The sequence below is a fragment of the Schistocerca piceifrons genome, chromosome 3, assembly GCF_021461385.2.
Source record: "Schistocerca piceifrons isolate TAMUIC-IGC-003096 chromosome 3, iqSchPice1.1, whole genome shotgun sequence".
In the NCBI taxonomy this organism is placed as follows: Eukaryota; Metazoa; Arthropoda; class Insecta; order Orthoptera; family Acrididae; genus Schistocerca; species Schistocerca piceifrons.
The window spans coordinates 217,192,916-217,212,297 of record NC_060140.1 but is presented as its reverse complement, the minus strand read 5'-3'; the positions used below and the strand labels follow the sequence as shown (position 1 = coordinate 217,212,297).

General features: G+C 41.1%; 1 protein-coding gene across 1 annotated transcript in view; it reads right to left on the bottom strand.

The window, feature by feature from the left end:
- Positions 1-19,382, bottom strand: part of LOC124787768 (dynein beta chain, ciliary-like) — an 834,683-nt gene that overhangs the window by 163,716 nt on the left and 651,585 nt on the right. Inside the window, exon 66 of the mRNA XM_047254657.1 lies at positions 5,787-5,991. Within this exon, the coding sequence (XP_047110613.1) occupies positions 5,787-5,991 (205 nt within the window). The remainder of the gene's footprint in view (positions 1-5,786; positions 5,992-19,382) is intronic.

The window sequence follows — 19,382 nt, the reverse complement described above, 5'->3', positions numbered from 1 at the left end:
CAGTGACAAAGTTTCTCCATAGCAAATTGACTCTGCCCGGTTACTCCAAACATATGTTTCCTGATGACTCCTTTTTTCTTATGTTTTCATCTTTACTTCTTCTAATGCAATAGCTTACAAATATTTTATCTCCTACATTCATATTACCATTTGTTACTACTAACATTGATGCACACTTCTTCAAGAAGTCTTCATATTCTAATAGATACTTGTTGTCAATGACTGTCCCTAAGGATCTCTTCATTGCATTATAATGTTTATCATTATTTTTTGTTACTAAAATGGCCATAGTTCGCTCACATAAAAAATGAAAAAATGCAATACTAAGTGTTTATTTGTATGAAATGTATTTTTTTCTTGATTTCTTTATACAAATTCTCACTGGATATATTAAAAGTTAGATTCTACAGCTGTGTTGAGCATAAGTTTCAGTTTGCCCTTAATCTGTACAATATACACACATTAAAAAAAACTTTTGCATCATCCTGGTTCCCAGAACTCCTGAAGACAGATGTTGACTGTGGATATTGTATCACAGACACAGTCCCTTTGACTGTTCAGAGATGTCACTGAACTTGCCCAAAGATGTAAATAACCATGAATGAGCAGCACCTGTTAGACAGAGGGGGTCTGACAGCCAATTACTTCCAGTCATTCCACTAGAAAGGAAGTACACAACTCGTGTTGTCTGTAGTTCAACCATGGTTCGATCACATCTGCATTGTTACTTTGTGCCAGGAAGGGCTCTCAACAAGGGAAGTGTCCAGGTGTCTCGGTGTGAATCAAAATGATGCTGTTCGGAAGTGGAGGGGATACGGAGAAACAGGAACTGGCGATGACATGCCTCGCTCAGGCCGCCCTAGGGCTACTACTGCAGTGGATTACCACTTCCTACGGATTATGGCTTAGAGGAACCCTCACAGCAATGCCACCATGTTGAATAATGCTTTTTGTGCAGGCACAGGATGTCACATTATGACTCAAACTGTGCGCAATAGGCTGCATGATGCACAACTTCACTCCCAACATCCATGGTGAGGTCCATCTTTGCAACCACAACACCATGCAGCACGGTACAGATGGGTCCAACAACATGCCAAATGGATCGCTCAGGATTGGCATAATGTTCTCTTCACCAATGAGTGTCGCATATACCTTCAACCAGACAATCGTCGGAGACATGCTTGGAGGCAACCTGGTCAGGCTGAACGCCTTAGACACACTGCCCAGCAAGTGCAGCAAGTTGTAGATTCCCTGCTGTTTTGGGATGGCATTATGTGGGGAGGACATATGCTACTCGTAGTCATGGAAGGCGCCGTAACTGCTGTATAATACGTGAATGCCATCCTCCAACCGATAGTGGACGACAATTCATGCTCCCATTGCGCACATTTTGTGAATGACTTCCTTCTGGATAACAATATTGCTCGACTAGAGTGGCCAGCACGTTCTCCAGACATGAAGCCTAACGAACATGTCTGGGATAGATTGAAAAGGGCTATTTATGGACGAAGTGACCCACCAACCACTCTGAGGGATCTATGCCGAATCGCCATTGAGGAGTGGGACAATCTGGACCAACAGCACCTTGATGAACTTGTGGATAGTATGCAACAACGAATACAATGCAAGAAGATGTGCTACTGGGTATTAGAGGTATCGGTGTGTACAGCAGTCTGGACCAACACCTCTGAAGGTCTCGCAGTATGGTGGAACAACATGCTATGTGTGGTTTTCATGAGAAATAAAAAGGGCTGAAATGATGTTTATGATGATCTCTATTCCAAGTTTCTGTACAGGTTCCGGAACTCTCGGAACTGAGGTGATGCAAAGCTTTTTTTTATGTGTATATATATGATGATATAGATGAAGACGAAATGGGAGATAAGATACTGCGTGAAGAGTTTGACAGAGCACTGAAAGACCTAAGTCGAAACAAGGCCCCGGGAGTAGACAACATTCCATTAGAACTACTGATGGCCTTGGGAGAGCCAGTCATGACAAAACTCTACCATCTGGTGAGCAAAATGTATGAGACAGGCGAAATACCCTCAGACTTCAAGAAGAATATAATAATTCCAATCCCAAAGAAAGCAGGTGTTGACAGATGTGAAAATTACCGAACTATCAGTTTAATAAGTCACAGCTGCAAAATACTAATGCGAATTCTTTACAGACGAACAGAAAAACTGGTAGAAGCAGACCTCGGGGAAGATCAGTTTGGATTCCGTAGAAATGTTGGAACACGTGAGGCAATACTAACCTTACGACTTATCTTAGAAGAAAGATTAAGAAAAGGCAAACCTATGTTTCTAGCATTTGTAGACTTAGAGAAAGCTTTTGACAATGTTAACTGGAATACTCTCTTTCAAATTCTGAAGGTGGCAGGGGTAAAATACAGGGAGCGAAAGCCTACTTACAATTTGTACAGAAACCAGATGGCAGTTATAAGAGTTGAGGGGCATGAAAGGGAAGCAGTGGTTGGGAAAGGAGTGAGACAGGGTTGTAGCCTGTCCCCGATGTTATTCAATCTGTATATTGAGCAAGCAGTAAAGGAAACAAAAGAAAAATTCAGAGTAGGTATTAAAATTCATGGAGAAGAAGTAAAAACTTTGAGGTTCGCCGATGACATTGTAATTCTGTCAGAGACAGCAAAGGACTTGGAAGAGCAGTTGAACGGAATGGACAGTGTCTTGAAAGGAGGATATAAGGTGAACATCAACAAAAGCAAAACGAGGATAATGGAATGTAGTCAAATTAAATCGGGTGATCCTGAGGGAATTAGATTAGGAAATGAGACACTTAAAGTAGTAAAGGAGTTTTGCTATTTAGGGAGTAAAATAACTGATGATGGTCGAAGTAGAGAGGATATAAAATGTAGACTGGCAATGGCAAGGAAATTGTTTCTGAAGAAGAGAAATTTGTTAACATCGAGTATAGATTTAAGTGTCAGGAAGTCGTTTCTGATAGTATTTGTATGGAGTGTAGCCATGTATGGAAGTGAAACATGGATGATAACTAGTTTGGACAAGAAGAGAATAGAAGCTTTCGAAATGTGGTGCTACAGAAGAATGCTGAAGATAACTAACGAGGAGGTATTGAATAGGATTGGGGAGAAGAGAAGTTTGTGGCACAACTTGACTAGAAGAAGGGATCGGTTGGTAGAACATGTTTTGAGGCATCAAGGTATCACAAATTTAGCATTGGAGGGCAGCATGGAGGGTAAAAATCGTAGAGGGAGACCAAGAGATGAATACACTAAGCAGATTCAGAAGGATGTAGGTTGCATTAAGTACTGGGAGATGAAGAAGCTTGCACAGGATAGAGTAGCATGGAGAGCTGCATCAAACCAGTCTCAGGACTGAAGACCACAACAACAACATATATGATGATAAAATCTACTTAACAGCTCACCAATCCTTCAGTTTTATTTCTCTTAATGTAATGTATTAATAACTACAGCCTTTTAATTTCATTCATTTAACTTGCTTATTTGTTAGCACTCCCTTATCAGATATATATGAATGTGCCTGTTTATTTTACCCGCCAAAGAACACTGGTATGTCTCCATGTAATCTAAGTGTTGTCCTACCACTAAAACCAGGAGAGGATAGTGGATGATATTTTTGCTTTAAATAATGGGATAATTGAAGAGGAAGTAGTTGCTTGATGGAAAATGGAAAAGGAAGTAATGAAGCAATTAACTGAGACTACTGGCAGACGATACTCCACTGAATTTTCATAGGATGCAAATTCTCCTGGGATTTTGAATTTCTTTAACATGTCATAATGTATAATCCCTTTTCTTGATTGGTCTGCAGGTCTACAAAGAATACTGCTTTTGGATCAGGTAAGCCCAGTACCCTGAAGGTTCCCCCATAGCGTGGAAAAAATTGCTTGTATCCTTTTTCAAATCAGAACTAGGATGGAAACCCTTAACTAATATTAAGTCCCCAGAATTTTCATTCTGGAAACTTTCCCTAGGCTGTGGATAAGCCATGTCTCCATATTATCCTTTCTTCCATGAGTTGCAGGAGAGCTTCTCTGAAGTTTGGGAGAAAAGAGGTACTGGCAGATTGAGGCTGTGGAGATGGGTTGTGAGTCGTGCCTGGGTAGCTCAGATGCTAGAGCACTTGCCCACGAAAGGCAAAGGTCACAGTTTGACTCTCGGTCCGACACACAGTTTTAATCTTCCAGGAAATTTTAATATTAAGTTCTCAAACCTGGAATACTGGTGTAATTATTGCTTTTTTACTGTATTTCCATATTCAACTTTGCACTTATTTTTTGTAAATTTTCCTTCATCATACTGTGTAATTCTTCAGCTTTAATTTCTGTTGAAGGTGGCCACTTAAAAATAACTTTAATACTGGTTCACCAATGACAGTTTTAGTTCACCAATGACAGTGTTATTCATAATTTCTACTGGTTATAACTGTTGACATATGTGGAAGTTCATTCAAAATAATTTGGAACTCAGGAATCACCTGATCACATGTTGTATGTTAGTAACAAATGTATATTCTACACAGACATCCAATCTCTTTCATCTCCTGAGGGGGATATTTTGAAATAGCTGCATGTCTTATTCTTTCCCACACTAGAAAATCTTTGAAATTATTCCTTGTAAATTGCAATCCATTATCCACGAAGATTCAGCAAGGCCTACTGACATCTTTAAAATAGCCTCTTAAACATTTTATTACTGTAACTGAATTAGCTTGTTTGACAGTATGAAGTTTTATTATGTATGTCTACCAATATTCTATCAGTACTGTCAGTACTTTCCTGGTGACAGCATGTTAGCTACCTTCCATCTCTTGCTGCTGTCTTCAGTGCTACATGAGTTGACTTCTGACATTGTTGTGTAAAGAACTGAGATGGGGAGTCATCTACTGTCAGTAACAACTCATATCTTCACTGTCATTTGTCTCTGGCATAAAATCACTACATGACTACAATAAGCTATTTTCTAATTCAGTATATTGAATCTGAGTTCTCCAGAGTACCCAGTATCTCTTCTTTAGTAAGACCACATTGGCATGACCTAACTGAAAATGAGTAATAAAGGGGAAGCAGGGGAGGAGAGGGGAGGGGGGGGGGGAGGGAGGGGAGGCACATCAGAGGAAATACAACTAGTTATCATATTATTATTATGTTTACAATATCCAGTGTGGAAACCTTTCTGACAATGCATATTATCATCATTTGAAGCAGTGTTTGTTGACCACAACAAAATGCAACATTTGTACCTTTGTAATTATGATGACAGCTATATTCTAAAAAGGAGTCATGTCAGGAGTAACTGATCTGTCCTGCTATTCTATGTATTCTTCATGAAAACTTTAAAATTCAGTAAGTTGGTGTACAATATTGTCAACCGTATAAGAAATGAGGGGCAGTCAAAAAGTTTCGCAGAGAGATGTTAAAAACTCGATTTGTTATTACAAAAATGAAAGAGTAAATGTGTCCTTTGACCTCTTTCATTGTTTATAGAGTTTCTCTGATATTTAATTAAGAATGTTATCAGACTGTAGATCTTCACCAATTATAACATGTGTCCTCTTTAACATAAAAGACTACTGCAAGGAATAATAAAAAGAATCCAGTAATTACACCATATCATTTATCTCTGGAGTTAGAGATTTATAAACTTAGAAAGTTGGTTTAATGTATAAAACAAAAAACGTACTGAAGTCTGCAGTTTATAAATTTTCATTTATAATCCGAGATCTGTAAATTAGTGACTAGCATTTCAACACTGTTTTAGTAAATAGTTTACTTACTTTTAGTTCCTCTAGATCTGGCCGTTCAGCTTTCACAACTTCTGCTAGCAACTGATCTTCCAAGCCATCCCTTGTGACTGTAAAGTTAATGAGGGTTGTCTGTGCTTGCATCTCTGGTTTATAGTGTGGGTTTGCTAGCTTTGTATGCAAGAGAAGCCGAAATTTGCTATTGTATTCAACTTCCTTATCACCAATCTTAATAGCCCTGTCAATAAATGTAGGTGCTATGATATAAGACATACAACATCTTTTTCAAAGTAAATTATGAAGGAAATTCAAGCAAACAACATAAGATACACAATGTGACTATGTAAATTTTCCTGACATATTAACTAATAATATTCTTGTCAGATCTGCAGCCAGATCATTCAATCATATTGATACAATATTTCAGCAGTCCATTGGCCGTCATCTTCAAGTGAGAATGCTGTTTGTTAAATCTCACTGGAGCTGATACCTAACGTGAATGGAGGCTCTTTTATAAGGCACAGGGAACCAAAAGTGTCTGAGTGAGAAATTGTCATTGCTACTCTATAACAGCAAAGTGAACACCCTTGTGATGAAAGCTGGTAGAAATGATGACTTGCTGTGGAGTATGTAGCTCTGCCTTCTGAGTGAAAGAGCTATGATTTTTAATATCAGGTACATGAAGATGCCACATTTTACTTAAAGAACAGCCCCCTGTAATGCATGAAAGAACTTGAGATATGATGGCAAACTTACATGAATTTAGAAGGAAGAAATGATGCCCTGAATCGTGGAAGAGAAATATGATTAAACAAAAGAAGGTCATGGGTTTGGAGCATACCAACTGGAAGTAAAATATTGTTCCTAAAAGGGAAACAGATGCAGATTGCAAGTAAACAGTCATACAACTTTCACCCTTTGTATCAATATGTATTGAAATATTATACTAAAATGTGATTATAAATTCCTTTCACGTCCATAAATTTTTAATTTATATTTAAGAAGTAATACAGGAAATTGGTAAAAATATGCTATTCAATGAAATACATTGGTTAATCATACACGGTTTCAAGAACTTCCCAGTTCCCGAGAAGGAACTATTGTTGACAGAATTCAACGATATACCAAACAAAGGTGGACAGGATAGGTACTTGAGTGCTTGTGTTCTTCCCTTTATACCAACTGTGGAAGGACAGGCAAACTACTGTTATAAGGTAACTGGCATGACAAGAAAAGTATTATTTTATTAACCATTTTTTCCTGAATTTTGTAAATCAGTGATTCACTTTTTATAAAATAATTAAAACAAAATAACATAAGAATATGATTTATGGCCCATTTCTGCACTTGTTAGATTATTTCAAGATTTCACATTATGTATCACAAATTTTCAGGTAAAGAAAAAGGTTGGTTTATGTCAAGAAAATTAATTAATGACTATTAGTTCATTCATGTTGTGCCAGTGCAACACTCTAAGGTAAATGATTATGGAATATATTTAATAGTGTTAGAGTATTACAAATATATGGTAGGATGAAGAGATACCTCTCAAGTTTCCAGAATGAGGTTTTCACTCTGCAGCGGAGTTTGCGCTGATATGAAACTTCCTGGCAGATTACAACTGTGTGCTGGACCGAGACTCGAACTCGGGACCTTTGCCTTTCGCGGGCAAGTGCTCTACCAACTGAGCTACCCAAGCACGACTCACGCCCTGTTATCTTGTTGACTTGTTAAAATTTGTTGTTGGAGGCCTTCAGCCGTAAAAGACTTGCATTCGGTAAAGATCCGGCTATGTGCCGCTTTGGTTGTAAAGGTTATTAAATTACAACAAATGTCAATTAGAAGGAGAAACTGACCTCAACCTTTGGCTCCTTTCCACAATCCTATTACCTGTTCTGCCCAGCCGGTTTAGCAGGCGTTCCAAGTTCTGCAAGGTTCGCAGGAGAGGATCTGTAAAGTTTGGAGGGTAGGAGATGAGGTACTGGCAGAAGTAAAGCTGTGTGGATGGGGCGTGAGTCGTGCTTGGGTAGCTCTGTTGGTAGAGCACTTGCCCGCGAAAGGCAAAGGTCCCGAGTTCGAGTCTCGGTCCGGCACACAGTTTTAATCTGTCAGGAAGTTTCATATCAGTGCACACTCCACTGCAGAGTGAAAATCTCATTCTGGAAATGTGCCCCAGGCTGTGGCTAAGCCATGTTTCTGCAATATCCTTTCTTTCAGGAGTGCTAGTTCTGCAAGGTTCGCAGGAGAGCTTCTGTAAAGTTTGGAAGGTAGGAGACGAGGTACTGGCAGAAGCAAAGCTGTGAGGAAGGGGCGTGAGTCGTGCTTGGGTAACTCAGTCGGTAAAGCACTTGCCCGCGAAAGGCAAAGGTCCCGAGTTCGAGTCTCGGTCCGGCACACAGTTTTAATCTGCCAGGAAGTTTCACCTCTCAAGTTCTTTAACTGTGAAGACCATGTGGGAAATGTTTCTTGACAACAATGGACTTCCTCAGTCATAGATCATTTTTAACCAAAACAAAAACAGTTCTAATCTTGGATGGCAAATGAAACACACTTTTAATATTAGAGTTCTCCTTGGTTCAGTTAAACATGATCTACAACTGAGAAAGTCTGGTATTTCCAAAACCCCTTGTAGGAAAACTTATACTGGCCAGACAATTCACACCATTCATGAAAGAGGCATTGAGTACCATCACCATACACGATTGCTACAACCTGAGAAATCTGTGGTGGTGGAGCACTAGCTAAGAAAGGGAGACAGAATGCTGTATGATGAGATACAAAATTGTCTTACTATTGGGATTGTCTCTTAAAGGAAGTAACTGAAATTAGATTATCAGATCAAATTATAAACAGAGACAAAGGCTACCCTTTAAGTAAACATGGAACCCTGTTCTATCTGGTGTTAAGAAACAACAGTCTTTGACACAGCCACAAAGACACATAGTCTGTAGCGATTCACTGTTTCTGCCAGCTTTCATCATTGTGGCGCTCTACCTTCACTTTGCATGTTAGTTAGTTACACGTTCCAAGGATCATTTTGCACAATAGGTTGCAAAGATGTGGAATGACTTATTTCACATTCACATCACAAATTAATTTGTACATACAGCTACACTCTGAAGATTTCCAAGTTGACTGTCTCTCTCTCTGCCGGAGACAGATGACAATGTATGCCACCCGCAGGATAGTAGATGTGCCAACAATGGTTTCAACATCATCCACCAACAGACAGCATAGTGGCATAGCTATCATAGCACCATCTGTGTCTATGCCTTAATAGGGAATACTCAGAGCCAGAAGGACCAGTGTTGTGCAAACGTGTGAAACAAGCAGGCAAGCCTGCAATGGAGAAGCATTTGTCCTTCATACAGCCAACTGAATGAGTTTCAAAAGGGTCAAACTGTGGCCTTTGGAGTGGCGGGATGTTCCTTTTGGAGAATTGCCATGCAAGTTGGATGTGCTGTGTCAATTGTGCAACAATGCTGGTATCAGTGGTCACGTGAACATTCTCACTGCCATAGACAAGGTTCTGGATGTTCACACAGCACAGACCCCCACCAGGATCATTGTGTTGTAAGGGCAGCAGTGGCAGATCATACAGCTACCACAGCACAGATAAGATGGCTTGTGAGCCCGGATGTGTTGTGAGCTGATTGTTGGTAATGGGACTATGGGCAACCACACCACATAATCAATGTGCATGGTTTGACTGGTGCCAACAGAGGATCACTTGGAAGATGGAATGGTGTGCTGTGGTCTTCAGTGATGAAAGCAGATTCTGCCTGCATGCAAGTGAGGGTCGTTTGTGCGTACAACACAGACTGTATGAGTGCTGTCTTGTAGACTTCATCCAACTTTATCCAAGACACACTGGCCCCAACCCAGGCTTTATGGTTTGGGTGCAATAAACTACAACTCTCGTTCACCTTTGGTGCTTCGGGAGAGGAAGCTAACTGACACCCAGTATGAGCAGAATGTTGTTGGGCATGTTCTTTTGCTGTTCTTGCAACAGAAAAATGATGTGTTTGTTCTAATTGGATAATGCTCATAATGCTCACCCATACACTGCCCATGAAACTCAACATGCACTGCTTGCATTGGTGCCCGTTTAGATTAGATTAGTACTATTTACTGTGTTTACAATTATTCTGCATCTCAAATTTGAAAATCCACTTCATTATTTACATGTTACTCATGTGCTCCCTGCCGCCGTTGGATAAGCAGCTGAGCAGCAAGTCGTATACTCCTAGCTCACTCATTTGTTACATAGTTTAATTCTTAATTTCTTTGCGTGTTTTTGGTACTTGCATTGTTTAATTCATAAATTTCGAGCGTATTATAGTATTTGAGAGTTGTAGCATCGCGTTTTAGTACCTGAATAGTGTAAATTCGCGTAGTCGTTTGTCTACTGTTTTGTTTTGAACGGCCAGTGTCGGTTGGTCGCAGTCAGTGTGCTCCCTGCCGCCGTTGGATAAGCAGCTGAGCAGCAAGTCGTATACTCCTAGCTCACTCATTTGTTACATAGTTTAATTCTGAATTTCTTTGCGTGTTTTTGGTACTTGCATTGTTTAATTCATAAATTTCGAGCGTATTATAGTATTTGAGAGTTGTAGCATCGCGTTTTAGTACCTGAATAGTGTAAATTCGCGTAGTCGTTTGTCTACTGTTTTGTTTTGAACGGCCAGTGTCGGTTGGTCGCAGTCAGTGTGCTCCCTGCCGCCGTTGGATAAGCAGCTGAGCAGCAAGTCGTATACTCCTAGCTCACTCATTTGTTACATAGTTTAATTCTTAATTTCTTTGCGTGTTTTTGGTACTTGCATTGTTTAGTTCATAAATTTCGGGCGTATTATAGTATTTGAGAGTGTAGCATCGTGTTTTAGTACCTGAATAGTGTAATTTCGCTTAGTCTCCTTCCGCCGCCGAGCAGTGTCAGCAGTGCGCAAGTAGCAGCATTACTGCATTTACTAGGCAATCTTGTATTTTAATAACCGTTTAAATTTTGTCGATTTGTTTGCGCTCTCTGTAGATTAGTTCAGACGTTCTTAGCAAAACAGTTTTTAGCATGGATAGGAACTGCAACTGCTGTGTTCGGATGCAGGCTGAGTTGGCATCCCTTCGCTCCCAGCTTCAGGCAGTGTTGGCTTCGGTCACACAGCTTGAGGCTGTTGCCAATGGGCATCACTGTGGGGGTCGGGATGGGGGTTTGTCGGGGACGGCCAGCTCGTCCCACGCATCCCCTGATCGGACTACGACTGTGGTTGCCCGGGATACTGCCCGCATTGAGGCTGATCCCTCACCTGTGGTAGAGTGGGAGGTCGTTTCAAGGTGTGGCAGGGGGCGAAAGACATTCCGGAGGGCTGAACGGAAAGCCTCTCCAGTTTGTCTGACGAACCGGTTTCAGGCTCTGTCTCAGGCTGATACTGATCTTCGGCCTGACATGGCTGCTTGTCCTGTTCCAGAGGTTGCCCCTCAGTCTGCAAGATCCGGGCAGTCGCAGAGGGTGGGCTTACTGGTAGTTGGGAGCTCCAACGTCAGGCGCGTAATGGGGCCCCTTAGGGAAATGGCAGCAAGAGAGGGGAAGAAAACCAATGTGCACTCCGTGTGCATACCGGGGGGAGTCATTCCAGATGTGGAAAGGGTCCTTCCGGATGCCATGAAGGGTACAGGGTGCACCCATCTGCAGGTGGTCGCTCATGTCGGCACCAATGATGTGTGTCGCTATGGATCGGAGGAAATCCTCTCTGGCTTCCGGCGGCTATCTGATTTGGTGAAGACTGCCAGTCTCGCTAGCGGGATGAAAGCAGAGCTCACCATCTGCAGCATCGTCGACAGGACTGACTGCGGACCTTTGGTACAGAGCCGAGTGGAGGGTCTGAATCAGAGGCTGAGACGGTTCTGCGACCGTGTGGGCTGCAGATTCCTCGACTTGCGCCATAGGGTGGTGGGGTTTCGGGTTCCGCTGGATAGGTCAGGAGTCCACTACACGCAACAAGCGGCTACACGGGTAGCAGGGGTTGTGTGGCGTGGGCTGGGCGGTTTTTTAGGTTAGATGGCCTTGGGCAAGTACAGAAAGGGCAACAGCCTCAACGGGTGCGGGGCAAAGTCAGGACATGCGGGGACCGAGCAGCAATCGGTATCGTAATTGTCAACTGTCGAAGCTGCGTTGGTAAAGTACCGGAACTTCAAGCGCTGATAGAAGGCACCGAAGCTGAAATCGTTATAGGTACAGAAAGCTGGCTTAAGCCAGAGATAGATTCTGCCGAAATTTTTACAAAGGTACAGACGGTGTTTAGAAAGGATAGATTGCATGCAACCGGTGGTGGAGTGTTCATCGCTGTTAGTAGTAGTTTATCCTGTAGTGAAGTAGAAGTGGATAGTTCCTGTGAATTATTATGGGTGGAGGTTACACTAAACAACCGAACTAGGTTAATAATTGGCTCCTTTTACCGACCTCCCGACTCAGCAGCATTAGTGGCAGAACAACTGAGAGAAAATTTGGAATACATTTCACATAAATTTTCTCAGCATGTTATAGTCTTAGGTGGAGATTTCAATTTACCAGATATAGACTGGGACACTCAGATGTTTAGGACGGGTGGTAGGGACAGAGCATCGAGTGACATTATACTGAGTGCACTATCCGAAAATTACCTCGAGCAATTAAACAGAGAACCGACTCGTGGAGATAACATATTGGACCTACTGATAACAAACAGACCCGAACTTTTCGAATCTGTATGTACAGAACAGGGAATCAGTGATCATAAGGCCGTTGCAGCATCCCTGAATATGGAAGTTAATAGGAATATAAAAAAAGGGAGGAAGGTTTATCTGTTTAGCAAGAGTAATAGAAGGCAGATTTCAGACTACCTAACAGATCAAAACGAAAATTTCTGTTCCGACGCTGACAATGTTGAGTGTTTATGGAAAAAGTTCAAGGCAATCGTAAAATGCGTTTTAGACAGGTACGTGCCGAGTAAAACTGTGAGGGACGGGAAAAACCCACCGTGGTACAACAACAAAGTTAGGAAACTACTGCGAAAGCAAAGAGAGCTTCACTCCAAGTTTAAACGCAGCCAAAACCTCTCAGACAAACAGAAGCTAAACGATGTCAAAGTTAGCGTAAGGAGGGCTATGCGTGAAGCGTTCATTGAATTCGAAAGTAAAATTCTATGTACCGACTTGACAGAAAATCCTAGGAAGTTCTGGTCTTACGTTAAATCAGTAAGTGGCTCGAAACAGCATATCCAGACACTCCGGGATGATGATGGCATTGAAACAGAGGATGACACGCGTAAAGCTGAAATACTAAACACCTTTTTCCAAAGCTGTTTCACAGAGGAAGACCGCACTGCAGTTCCTTCTCTAAATCCTCGCACAAACGAAAAAATGGCTGACATCGAAATAAGTGTCCAAGGAATAGAAAAGCAACTGGAATCACTCAATAGAGGAAAGTCCACTGGACCTGACGGGATACCAATTCGATTCTACACAGAGTACGCGAAAGAACTTGCCCCCCTTCTAACAGCCGTGTACCGCAAGTCTCTAGAGGAACGGAGGGTTCCAAATGATTGGAAAAGAGCACAGATAGTCCCAGTCTTCAAGAAGGGTCGTCGAGCAGATGCGCAAAACTATAGACCTATATCTCTTACGTCGATCTCTTGTAGAATTTTAGAACATGTTTTTTGCTCGCGTATCATGTCATTTCTCGAAACCCAGAATCTACTATGTAGGAATCAACATGGATTCCGGAAACAGCGATCGTGTGAGACCCAACTCGCCTTATTTGTTCATGAGACCCAGAAAATATTAGATACAGGCTCCCAGGTAGATGCTATTTTTCTTGACTTCCGGAAGGCGTTCGATACAGTTCCGCACTGTCGCCTGATAAGCAAAGTAAGAGCCTACGGAATATCAGACCAGCTGTGTGGCTGGATTGAGGAGTTTTTGGCAAACAGAACACAGCATGTTGTTATCAATGGAGAGACGTCTACAGACGTTAAAGTAACCTCTGGCGTGCCACAGGGGAGTGTTATGGGACCATTGCTTTTCACAATATATATAAATGACTTAGTAGATAGTGTCGGAAGTTCCATGCGGCTTTTCGCGGATGATGCTGTAGTATACAGAGAAGTTGCTGCATTAGAAAATTGTAGCGAAATACAGGAAGATCTGCAGCGGATAGGCACTTGGTGCAGGGAGTGGCAACTGACCCTTAACATAGACAAATGTAATGTATTGCGAATACATAGAAAGAAGGATCCTTTATTGTATGATTATATGATAGCGGAACAAACACTGGTAGCAGTTACTTCTGTAAAATATCTGGGAGTATGCGTACGGAACGATTTGAAGTGGAATGATCATATAAAACTAATTGTTGGTAAGGCGGGTACCAGGTTGAGATTCATTGGGAGAGTGCTTAGAAAATGTAGTCCATCAACAAAGGAGGTGGCTTACAAAACACTCGTTCGACCTATACTTGAGTATTGCTCATCAGTGTGGGATCCGTGCCAGGTCGGGTTGACGGAGGAGATAGAGAAGATCCAAAGAAGAGCGGCGCGTTTCGTCACTGGGTTATTTGGTAACCGTGATAGCGTTACGGAGATGTTTAATAAACTCAAGTGGCAGACTCTGCAAGAGAGGCGCTCTGCATCGCGGTGTAGCTTGCTCGCCAGGTTTCGAGAGGATGCGTTTCTGGATGAGGTATCGAATATATTGCTTCCCCCTACTTATACTTCCCGAGGAGATCACGAATGTAAAATTAGAGAGATTAGAGCGCGCACGGAGGCTTTCAGACAGTCGTTCTTCCCGCGAACCATACGCGACTGGAACAGGAAAGGGAGGTAATGACAGTGGCACGTAAGGTGCCCTCCGCCACACACCGTTGGGTGGCTTGCGGAGTATCAATGTAGATGTAGATGTAGATGTAGAAACTAGCAATTTATTTACAATGTTATGCTTGAAATACACTGAATTTGGTGTCACTTGCTTTTTCTTTCGCTTCTGGGGCATAATCACTTAAATTTACTGTTTCTGATATCATTCACTTTTTTGCTGACAGTAATTCTCATTGTCCTGAGAGTAGTTAAATGAATTTGGTCCTTTTTCTGTTTTACATCATTCCTTTGTTGCTCTATATTCTTGGAGATGTGGACTGTCCATTCAATGGACTCTCGTGCAAGCTGCCACGCGATCATTTGTATTAAGTTATTGGAGCTGTGTGTGTACAACACAACAGAGCATGAAACAAGAATGAAGATGTTCATTTCAACGTTCCTGAATAAACATTTTAATATTTCCATGAAAACAGTTTTTGAAAATATTACAGAATAGGATAGCTAAAAAAATCTACTCACCAAACAATTGCAGGGGAACACACATGTAAACGTACTTAAATTTGCAAACTTTTGGATCCAGTGGCTCCTTCTTCTGGCAGAAGGGTTGAAGGGGAGCTCCAAAAGCTTACAAATTTAAATATCTTTGTATGTGTGTTCTCCAACCGCAGCTTGGTGAGAAGATTTTTTAGCTATCCAATTATATTTCATTTTCAAAAATTGATTATTTTCATTGCTGTATTAGCCTGTGTGGCCATCATTCCTTCTTATGTAATTCCCTTGTCAGTCTTTGTTGCCATGTATCTTGTCAAACGGTCGCCTTACATACATGCTATTCCGCTCATTTCTTTTTCTGTACCACCTATATTAATCAAAATCTTATCTCTATGAATCTTCTAGTACTGATTTCCATCCACACAGGTTGGTATATTGTTATTTACAAATTTGCATATAATACTCTGTTTATGGTTCATTAAACTGCAGGGCCTTCTCATATTTGCTTTTCACTGATTTATTTGCAAATTTGACATCAATTTTCTCTCCCATCCTCCATTTCCTAACTTACACGCAATTCTTTCACATTGTTGTGCATTTGTTTCTCACAAAGTCTGATCGATTTTTACTGCTGTCACCTGCATTACTTTATTTATGAAACACAATAGATTACATTTTCTCCGATGACTTTCTCTTTCTGTTTGCCCTGTTTTTAAATATTTTGTCTGTTTTCACAACTTTTTCAATGGAATTTTTTTTTCCAATTATAATTTTTTTGTATCATATAGATCACTTTTCTGGAGAGAAATTCACACCCACTGACGATTTCTTGTTAATTCTTGTCTGTTCTCACAATTTTTGTATGAAATTTTCTGGTTTTGTGATCTTTTTCCTTGCTTTTCTTTCTTTCTATATTTTTGCACCATCTGATTCTTCTTTTTAGCCACTACTGTCTTCTCTAACACTCCAAACCCTCCTCTCTTGCCATGATGAGCTCCTCTCTAATTATATCCATTTCTTTTGAAAACATGCTTTTGCACAATCAAAACTGAGAGCCCACATTCAGTTTCTTGAAGCCTGCTTGTGCCTGGGATTTATTCCCAAAGGCCTAACATTGAAAGCCCCTGTTTCTGGATGTTATACTACTTTACACCAGCCTCTTCTACAGTTTCAAGTACAACAGCTCCTGCATTTACCTGGCTAATCTGTAACATATAAGCCTCATCTGCCAATTTCCACTCCCCTTCAACATCCTGCAGTTATCTGCCCCTCATGTATCCTTGGATGGTATAATGAGTTAAGCCAACTTCAAAACTGCAACAACATGCCAGACTTCACCTCAAAAAGCTATTCCATCTTCTCCTAAACCATCTCAACAGTGGTGTTTCCCTTCCTGTCTCTCTGCAGCTCCATAAACTGCCTTACCATTAATCACCACTCCTCTCTTACAAACTGAACTCGGCCAACCTTCTTAACATCCCCCAGCCTTCACCACTGCCTCCAAGATGTACAAGGACCAGTCACAACAGTACAGTATTCTAAAGCTGTCATCTAAGGCCTCTCTCCTCCTGAATTATCTATATCATCTAAGGGTCTCATTTTCAGCCCTAAGCCTGCATTTAATCATGCTGCTTTGGTGAAGAACCTACTTTCTTTCAGACATAACATCAACTGTAAATATCACTTTGCAACCCAATCCCAAAATCTTTCCAACAACAAACCTGACGTTGAACCCTACCTTGAACAGTTCCAACCACAAGCCCTACTTGATCCACCACCACTACATCAAAATCATCCCTCACGAGCTTTCCTAGAATTCCTCACATCCAGCATTGCTTCACAACCCTTCCTCAGGTCCCTACAACATTGATTGATTGATTGATTTCTTTATTAATCCATGTAACAATTTACATTGTGTGGATTTCGTCAGCAAAAACATATACAATACAATATACCTACAATTATACACATAAAATTAGTATTTACACACATTTTTGAGGTATCTTAAATTAGTTTTATATCTTTATGTAATTTGTAATTTTCTTATAGTACTGTACAATTTTTGATTACATATCATAATTATTTCCTCATGTATTACAATGCAGGCTACTTTAATTACACTACATGTTTTAATTCAGATAGTCCGTTACTGCGTAATAACTTTTATTTAATAAAAAAAATTTTAGTTTTGTTTTGAACTGTCCGATTGTGTCAATATCTCTTATTTTTTGGGGTAATTTATTATATAATTTAACAGCATTGTACAACAAGCTCTGCTGAGTTTTAACTTTATTTTTCCTCTCTAGATGCAGATTGAATTGGTTTCTAGTTTCATAGCTGTGTACTAATGAATTTTTCATATAGCAGTCAATATTTTTTTTTTACATACATGACCACAACTGTACCTCAGCAGAAATCCAGGCTCCTCATTCCCTAAAAACCGATGACTCCATTAATATCCTCCCAGTGGAAAAGGCATCCACTGCTGTGGTACTTGATCAATGGGAGTATATAAGCAAAGGTCTATGCCAAGCTGCCTGACACCTCTATGTACAACATCTGCCATTAAGAACCCAGCCCCGTGATACAAACTGACCTGCAGCCCCTCCTTAAAACCTGAGGCCCCTCACAAGGATTAACATCTCAATCCACAGAACTTCTTATTCCACCCACACCATGCACCCTCCCCCCTTTTACCTTCTCCATAAGATCCACAACCCCATTACCCTGGCGCCCTATAACTGCTGGCTTCAAAGCACCCATCATACATATATCTGCCTTAGTCGATCAACATCTGCAACCCACAACACAAAGACTTTTCTCCTATATTAAAGACACCAACCATTTTCTAGATTATCTGAACTGTGCACCCTTCCCACTCTCACCACACATCTTGCTTGTCACCATTGATACCACCTCCCTCTCCGCCAACATCCACCATGTAAATGATTTGTATGCTGCTGAATATTTCCTTAGTCAGCACCTACCTGATCCAAACCTATGGCATCCCTCCTTCTCACCTTAATTAACTTTATACTTACCAACAACTATTTTACCTTCGTGGGGCAGACATACAAACAGATCAGGGGCACAACCATGGGAACCAAGATGCCTCCTTCTTATGCCAACCTTTTCGTGAGTCACTTGAAGTGGGCTTTCCTGGGATCCATATGCCTTTGGCTCCTGATTTGGTTTAGGTATGTAGACGACATCTTTATCATATTGACTGACGGTGAGGTTGGTCCGTTAAAATTCTTTGAATCTCTAAATACATTCTCCCAATTAAGTTTGACATGGTCTTATTCTGAATCTCATGCCACTCTCCTTTGCATTGTTCTTACCCTCACCAAAGATCAGCTACACACCTCTATTCACGTTAATCCTACTAACAAGCAACAGTACTTGCATTTTGACAGTTGCCATCCTTTCCATGTCAAATGATTCCTCCCATACAGGCTTGGGATTCAAGGTAAATGTATATGTCCATATGCAGACTATTCAGAGCAATACACCATCATTCTCACCACATCATCCACCAGGCACAATTACTCCACCAGCCTAGTTCAAAAGCAGATTTCCCAGGCCATTATATCCAATCCTGGAACTGTTGATCCCTCCAAAAAACTCAGTGTTATCCTGGTCTTGAATGTATCTACCAGCAGAAGTGATCATATGGCATTGCTGGCTGGGAACCCCCTTCCAAAGAAGTTCGGATGCCGAGTTCGAGTCTTATTACAATCAACGCCACATTGGGCAACTCGCATGCCGGTGATGAGGATGAAATGATGATGACAACACAACACCCAGTCCATGAGCGGAGAAAATCTCCAACCTGAATGGGAATCGACCCTGGGTGCCCGCTGCATGGCAGGCAAGCATGTAACCACTCAGCTAAGCAGGTGGACATCTACCAGCAACTTCAACCAAAGTCCTGTTCCTTCACGCCTCTTCCTTCCCCTTCAATGCTTCTTCCAGAATGAATATCTTTATATGTGTGTTTTCCTGTAGTTGCTTGGTGAATAGATTTTGTTTTTTTAGATAGCCAATTCCTGGAGAAAAAATTTGAGTATAATCTATTTTTTCCCAAGAAATTATTGTCATCAATATTTCCAACATGTCTTCATTCCTTAAATGTTTATATTGCTTCTAGATTCAGAACAAGAATTCTGACTGTGTTGCATTTACCTGTGTACTTGAAATTCCCTCTCTCTCAAATCAAATGGCTTGAAGCACTATGGGACTTAACATCTGAGGTCATCAGTCCCCTAGGCCTAGAACTACTTAAACGTAACTAACC